The 8,157-nt window shown below is 46.0% G+C and overlaps 1 protein-coding gene across 1 annotated transcript in view; it reads right to left on the bottom strand.

Moving 5' to 3' along the window:
- Nucleotides 1-2,341: 2,341 nt before the first annotated feature.
- tanc2a (tetratricopeptide repeat, ankyrin repeat and coiled-coil containing 2a) overlaps nucleotides 2,342-8,157 on the bottom strand; it is a 46,738-nt gene continuing 40,922 nt past the window's right edge. Inside the window, 3 exon segments of the mRNA XM_032538504.1 lie at nucleotides 2,342-6,454; nucleotides 7,701-7,801; nucleotides 7,972-8,106. Coding sequence (XP_032394395.1) covers nucleotides 4,660-6,454; nucleotides 7,701-7,801; nucleotides 7,972-8,106 — 2,031 coding nt within the window. The 3' untranslated portion in view covers nucleotides 2,342-4,659.

Genomic DNA, 8,157 nt, shown 5'->3' with positions numbered 1-8,157 from the left:
TAGACCATTTAGAGCTTTGTAGGTCAGGAGAAGGCTGAAGCTAATACAGGAGACATATGATCTCTTTTCTTAGTTCTTGTCAGAACACGTGCTGCAGCGTTCTGGATCAGCTTGAGAGTCTTAAGGGACTTATTAGGGCAGCCTGATAATTTTAAGGCTTTTAATCTAGATTTAAGCAAGTGTTGAGTAAGTTTTTGCTGGAGCAGAAAATCAGCGTCCGTGAATTAAACAAGCGCTTATGCCTATGCCCCGTTGATGCAAGCTCTAAGCAAAGCAAGTATAGTTTAATGCACAACACATATCTCCAGTTCCAGGCAGGCAGCCACCAGAATCAAACAATAAAGCCGAGTTCAGTACGTTTTAGCTGGGGCCGAAAAATAGCGTCTGTGAGATTGGAGCACCGGAAATGAGACAACACGCTTACCGTAAAGGTCAGCACGTCCTCCCAATGCACCCAGTGAGGTGTGACAAACAAATATATATAAAAAGTTGCATATTAAACTGGGCCTACAATGACACGTAGGGCGGCCTAAAGCTTTTACACATACTGTACCCATACAAAGTCTATGTAGCAGTGTATCCTTAGCTTAACTGTAAATGTCATCAATGTGGGGGAAAAAAATCACAAATAAGCCGATTTATCTTTGCTAATAATTAGAGAGAGGGCCGATACCAATACAAATATTTGGTTATTTAAATATCTGATATTTTGATTTATCGCCTGATATATATTTTAAAAAAATAATCCAAAACGCATAACAAAAAATAGACAGATTTCCCTAACATTAGTTATTTGTAGTTATTTATGAGTTCTCGTTAAAAATATGATAATAATTTTTTTTATTGTCACAACAGAACAGAGGAACATCAAAATATATTAAAGTTCCTCTGGTAGTTGTAGAGCGTCCTCTGGTGGACGGACTATGCAACGCCATCACTAACAGGGACGTGTCGAGCGTCCTCTGGTGGACAGACATGCACACCATCACTAACAGGACGTTGTAGAGTCTCCTCTGGTGGACAGACTATGCAACCACCATCACTAACAGGGACGTTGTAGAGCGTCCCTGGTGGACAGACTATGCAACGCCATCACTAACAGGGACTTTGTAGAGCGTCCTCTGGTGGACAGACTATGCAACGCCATCACTAACAGGGACGTTGTAGAGCGTCCTCTGGTGGACAGACTATGCAACGCCATCACTAATAACAGACTGTCCGTTTTTTTTTTTTTTAAATATCAATTTATCAGAGGAACCAATCAAGGAATCAGTTGTCAATAAATGATTCTGATAATGAATACAGTATATGTTTTTTTTATCAGCCATAATTAATTCCTATACCAATAGACGGGCTTGATATTGGCTGATAATATCATCGGTCAGGCTCTACAAATAATACATGTATGCGTGTAGGACCTGTGTTTATCTATATTTTAAGACATATTTTAACTTTTGGAAAAACATTAATCTTTTTAAATGATTCAACAATAACTTGTGCCCCCCCCCTGCAGTACCGCTAAGGATCCCCTAATGGCCCTAGACCCCCTGTTGAACATCTCTGCCTAAGAATGATGAAACTATCAGGATGAACTTCCACAGATGGATGAAATCATAATTCAAGGGTGAGACAATCTGATAATCGTCTGTCTGCGTTCAGGGATTGAGTCCTGAACGCATGCGAGTCACATGGGCACTAGTCTGGTATTGCCAGACCTTCCTCCACAGCGCTGAGGGGGAGGGTCTGGCTAGTCCACACAGCATTCTGGGAGGGGAGGAAAAGGTTCCCTGGTTTATTGGTTTTATTAGAGGTTCTGTCTAGAAACACATCCAGAAGGAGAGAGAGACACTTCCACATCTGTCTTTCATTCAGCTTTATTCCTTTTTCTAATTTTCACATGAGCTGACACATTCCCGTCATTTTAAATGGTCAATAATCATTTTCTTCTTATTGTTGGAGCCGTCCTGGGTTTTTAAATATTGACTTGTTTTACACACAGTGAAAAAGCTCACAGTAAACCACTAGAGCAGAATACTGCTCCATTACCTGCAGTGTTCCAACACTCGGGGCTCGGGGGGGTTACATCCTACATGTACAGCACGACACATTGTTATTGACAGACAACACAGCTGTCATCGGGCTCATCAAGGATTAAAGCAACACTGATGCATTATGACCACATTACCACTTTAAATTTGAAACTATAATCAACGTTCTTCATCAGCCGGCCCAAACGGGGCCTGAGTTAGCAGCGCTGGTCTACAATGAACGTAGCAGACTGTTTTGTCTGCTTGCCGTGGAGATGTTTTAACATTCTTTTAACGTTAGTTTATGAATTTTAATTTTCGGAAAATCCTGCAGAATCCTGCGTCCGCGGATTTGGCGCGGCCGTGTTCATCCTTCTAACTGGCCAGAACCTGACCCCATGACCAGCTGTCCCGACCATAACAACGGCTTATGAGTTATGTAGTTTCCCATATCTTCCCCCAGCTGGAAACTCCTGAGCAGTAAGAAAAAAGGGCAGTGGTCCCAGGACTGTTCCATGACAGAGAGGTCAGAGGTTTCATCAGCAACTCTGAAACCAAGATGCTGATTCATTAGAAACATATAAAGAAACATACAAAAAACAGGCATTCATGTGCATAAAATACATTAAAAAAAAAAAGCTAGCTAAGTCCTGCTTTCTGAATCCTGTCCGTTGGTCACACCCCCTCTGGAAAACTAGCCCTGGGATCGATTGGTAGCTAACCCCTTCCCCCTGTTATGTTCCAGTCTGACACGGCGCAGAAAGACAGGAAAAGTCCCTTTTAGCTCCCAGTGGACCCTGTGGGGCCTTATATCGGAAACAAATATGTATGGCAGTGAACGGGGAGAGAATCAAGCCATGAATTACATGTTTGTCAATTTAAGAGAATTTTTTGCAAGTCAAGAAAGTCTCAGTTTGTCATAAAACTGTTGAAGACTCTGCAAATCCATAATTAGAAAGACTACTAAGTTACTCAGCCAGTAGGCCTACGTCACACCTCCTGCTTTCAGAACGCCGAGTAGGGAATCAGAACCTCCGATCGACCGTCTCTCTCCATAAGGATTCAGATCCTCAGCCATGATGTCCCAACCATCCGCGCTAGACCGACCACGAGCTGCCAGGTGGTGAAACGACAGGTTCTGCTCCTGTAGAAGCTAGAAGTCTGTGTGAAATCAACCCTGTTTTACCAAAAACATGTTTTATCTGCACTACACTACCCACAATCCTTAGTGTAACGGCGACCTGTCTCCCCACGCAGAGATGTTCTTTCAGTCTTTAATTGTTGCGGGGCATAGGCCTATCGCCAGCTCATTGGGCACGTACTGTAAGCACTATGTTCCCATGGCGACGAGGGTAAAGAGCCCTGGAATGATCAGCTGGGACCAAATTAGGACTTTTAGGACTACATAATACAAAAGAACCTCATAGAAAAACAGAACTACCTCTACCTGAAGCAAGAAATCCAACATTTTTACAGTGTTGCCGTGATACACAAAGATGAAATGGATTTGCTCTTCTTTTTGTTTCTTTGAAAAGGATTCCAGTAAAAAAACAACCTCAAAATAAACGTATAAAGACCAATCCAAAAAGAATATACAGCTTTAAAAGAAACAAAATGTCTACAGTTTAATACAGATATAACTTAAAAAAAGATAAATATCACTTTTTTTTAGTTTTATATACAGCAAGTCAGTGCTTATTCAATGACAGCATCATCCTAGTTTCTCAAACTATGGCTTGGGACCTGGTCCCGGACCAGCATCCGACTGGCACAGCTTCTAGAGGCCGGATAGACCAGATACTGTATCAGGTTTCCGGTCGGACCAGCAGACAGAGGTGATAGTGGTGCTGTCCTGTCTCTCTTGTCTGACTAAATGTCACCGTCTAGAGTAAAGATGTGAACTTGGCAGACTCTCTAGAGCAGTGCATTGTGGGTATTCAGAGATGTCAGTTTTTAAATGTACTGTAAGCCAGATTTCTTTTTAGTGCTACTTGATGACTTTTTGTGTTTTTGTCCCTCATTGTGCTTTGTGCTGGCAGGAGCTGTCTCAGGTCTAAGCAGTCTCGTCCTTCCCTCCTTCCTTCCTTCCCTCCTTCCCTCCTTCCTTCCTTCCCTCCTTCCCTCCTTCCTTGCTTCCTTTCCTTGCCTCTGGCTGGTTAAAGGACAGACCTGACCTGCAACAGGCAAAATGTTCCATATCAAACGCATATGTCAAATTTCTGCTTCTCCCTATCTCTTCTGAACGATAACGGAGTCAGTGCTATTCTTTCTGAAAGTGACAATGGGGCCAGCATGGACCCTTCTGGCAGCGATCGGCTGGGTGTGACACGGACGTGAAAAACGTAGGTGGGACTCGAACTTCTCTCTCAAGCTCCTTTTTCTTCACACTACAACTTCAATCACTTTTTCTGTGTATGAGTGCATACAACCCAGCGCAACCCCGCACCATGAAAACCTTCAAGGTGTGTGTCGTTACCCAGATTTGAACGTTTATTGCGTCTGGCCCCTCCAAATGTCATACGAGCTACATGTCGTACAAACTAGTTCATTTCAAGCATAGTCTGGCTTTAATAATTCCATAGCCCCAGTGAATAAAGGAATATACGGTATGAGTTCACACATTTCCTCCGTTCTATACGTTGGACTCTACAAAGGGTCTTTTTGGTTTGACAGGCGAGGCGGGGCCCCTCGGTCTGTCACTAGGTCTGTCTGAGCAGCTATGGGTCACCGGCAGCGTTCGAGCCAGCTTCACATCCCGGTAGGAGGGATTCTGGCTGGCCACCTGCCCCGAGCCTTCACCCTGAGGATAGTAGTCGAGCTGGTTGTCGTTGTGGGCGTTGTTGTTGCTGCGGTTGTGGTAGGCGATGGAGGACAGCTGGGGCTGACCCAAGCCTCCTTGGTTGGCGGGGGTTTTGCTAGGCGAGGTGACAACCGTGTCCACTGAAGACACGGCCCAGGAGCGAGACGGGCTGAGACAGGAAGCAGAACTGGAAGGAGCTTGTTGTTGATACCGCTGGTGCACCCTCGCCGTCCTGTCGACAACGCCCATAAAAGGAGTGTTCCGTGACGACCGGCCTGCCTCTCCGGGATAAGTCCCGCCTTCTACCATGCATGTTTCTGACTGGGCGGAGGAGATTAGAAAGAGGTCGTCATGATAAGCAGTAACCCCGCCCGCCGAGGTCACATCCATGTGCTGGGCGGAGGCAGACGTCCTGAAGCCTTGGCCGTGATTGGTGGGCTGCCCCCCAGCAAGGTTGCCGCTGCTGCTGGAGAAACGGACGTTGATGCTCTGGGAGTGGACGAGAGGCCTGGGGGGAGGAGCGGGGAAGGAGGTTGTTTGGCCACTGAGGGGGCGCCATAGTCCCCCCTGATGGTGGTATTGGTAATCGTGCAGTGGTGGAAGGCTATCCGGAGGGCCCATTGTCGCCTCGGTAACCTCCATGGGATAGTGGGCTGCTTTGGATTGGTTGCGACTAAACTGACGGGCCTGGCCAAATCTACTGACCCCTCCCCTCTCTCCTCCTGCTTCTCTCCCATAGGCTGACACAGCTCTGGCCTGGCAAACAAAGTCAACGTCTCCGTCCTCTAGTGGATACGAAGGTCCAGAGGTCAGACCAGCCTGGACCTGCAGGCTAGGCCGGACATCTGGAGGGCTCTGGCAGATGCCTTCCCCCAGCTCAGCCAGTTCTTGGGGCAGTTGGCCAAACTGGGAGTAGGCGCTGGAGTGGGCCGAGGTACTGGGCTGACTGGTTCTGACAACCTGGACTTTGGCAGGTTGGAGCCACTGGCCCTGAACAGAGTTCTGCTTTTGGAAGGACCTCTGATGAGACAGGTGGTGGAGCTGCTGCCCCCCCGGGTTCTGGTCCGAGTGGTGGGGGGCTGTGCTGGACTGCGGATGCTGGTGCAGACCTCCATTTCCGGACAATGCAGGCATGCTTTCCGACATCGGGCTGGGTCGCTGCAGAGCGCTAAAATGGTGGTAGGAGGAGGAGGATGGGGGGGGAGGAGGCGCAGAGTGAGCGGGGGAGGAGCAAGAGGGGGAGTGGGTGGGACTGGGGAGGTGTCGATACAGGTGAGTGGGGGAGAGGGAAGAGGGGGATGGCACCCCAGGGCTGCAGTGGGTGTCAAAACCTTGAGTCACAGGTTGAGGGTGGAACGAGGGGGAGGAGTGACTCCCCTCCTCCTCCTCTTCCTCCTCTTCCTCAGTAAGCCCCTCCCGGTCCTGCACCTGCTGACAAGCAGAATGGTTGCTGGACATGGCCGCGTTAGGCTGATAAACAGGATGTGACGAGGGAGGGGGAGAGTCTTGCTGCTGCGCCACCTGTCGACACTCTTCCTTGACCCGGGACAGCAGGCGCTGGATCTCCCGGTTGGAGGGGCACAGGCGGCTGGCCTCGATCAGGTCCTCCAGGGCCGCGTGGAACTGTCTGAGTGTTGAGAGAGAGCCCAAAGCAAAGAGAGACATAAGTGCTGCAGCAATGGACACAGAGAAGTCTGGGGGGGGGGGACAAACTAAGCACAAACTGGTCATGGTTTCTCTCATCCTGCCAGTCTTTGGTCCCAGACCTGGAGCTGGTTTACTGAATTTAGATATTTTCAAAAGTATGTTAGATTTAAGACTTTTTTAGACCTTTTTAAAAGAATTTAAATTTTATTTTAATACCAACTTTGTGAACATATTGGCGAAGGTATGCAGGATAAAATGGGATTTTAGGCTATAAAAATATTTCTTTACCAAATACTCGAGCTTACGACATTTTTTTATTGTAATACTCAATAAAAACATGCTTTGTGGTGAAACAATGAACGAGTTATTTATTCTTATGAAGGGACAATGCAAATGTTAGACCTTTGTCAATAAAATATAGGACTTTCTAAAGAAATGTAAGACTTTTAAGGCCTTGTTTTTTGAACGTTATATTTAAGACATTTTTAATTTAGCTGACATTTAGCTGCTTCTGAAAGTTCTTTCTGACTAGCACGGTGGTTACAACAGACCCCCTTGACCAATTAATAAAGATACAGTATTAGGGACCACTAAGGTCTATATAAAGAGACTTCAGATACAGTATTGGGACCACTAAGGTCTATATAAAGAGACTTCATACAGTGTTAGGGTACCACTAAGGTCTATATAAAGAGACTTCAGATACAGTATTAGGGGACCACTAAGGTCTATATAAAAGAGACTTCAGATACAGTATTAGGGACCACTAAGGTCTATATAAAAGAGACTTCAGATCAGTATTAGGGACCACTAAGGTCTATATAAAAGAGACTTAAGACCAGTATTAGGGACCACTAAGGTCTATAAAAAGACTTCAGATACAGTATTAGGGACCACTAAGTTCTATATAGAGACTTCAATACAGTATTAGGGACCACTAAGGTCATATAAGAGACTTCAATACGTATAGGACCACTAAGGTCATATAAAAGAGACTTCAGATACGTATTAGGGACCACTACGGTCTATAAAGAGACTTCAGATCCAGTATTAGGGACCACTAAGTTCTAATAAGAGACTTCAGATCCAGTATTAGGGACCACTAAGGTCTACTGTATATAAGAGAGACTTCAGATAAAGAAAGCAGCTCATGATATGGTTAGGTATAGTTTGTTCTATTCAACCACGTGTCCATATGACAGTATTATGATGTGATATGATGTTACCTGCGTCCCCGTTTGGCTCGGGCTCGGGCATAAAAGCCTTCGTAGGATTTAGCTTTCAGCTCTAGGGCCTTGGTGGCAAACTCCTCAGCAACGGCAAAATCCTGTAAGCAAATAAAAAAATGGAACGATGGTACGGCAAGATGAAGGACAGAAGAAGGGCAGCGAAAACGTTTTGTTACATTTAAGAGATTTTTTCTGTGAGTTTGAAAATGAAAATATCAGTAGTAAACTGCACTTTAAGAGAGAGAGAGAGAGAGAGAGAGAGACTCACATTCATCTTGCGGTAGCAGCGAGACAGGTTGAGCAGCACACACACGATCAGATGTCTGAACGTCTTCAGCTCGTCCCCTGGGAACTTCTGTAGAGCTGACTGGTAGGAGTGGGCCGCTTCCCTCACATTACCTTGCTACACACACACACACACACACACACACACACACACACACACACACACACA

Source organism: Etheostoma spectabile, chromosome 15, assembly GCF_008692095.1.
Source record: "Etheostoma spectabile isolate EspeVRDwgs_2016 chromosome 15, UIUC_Espe_1.0, whole genome shotgun sequence".
In the NCBI taxonomy this organism is placed as follows: domain Eukaryota; kingdom Metazoa; phylum Chordata; class Actinopteri; order Perciformes; family Percidae; genus Etheostoma; species Etheostoma spectabile.
The sequence above is the reverse complement of the archived record's forward strand: the minus strand, read 5'-3'. Positions and strand labels throughout refer to the sequence as shown.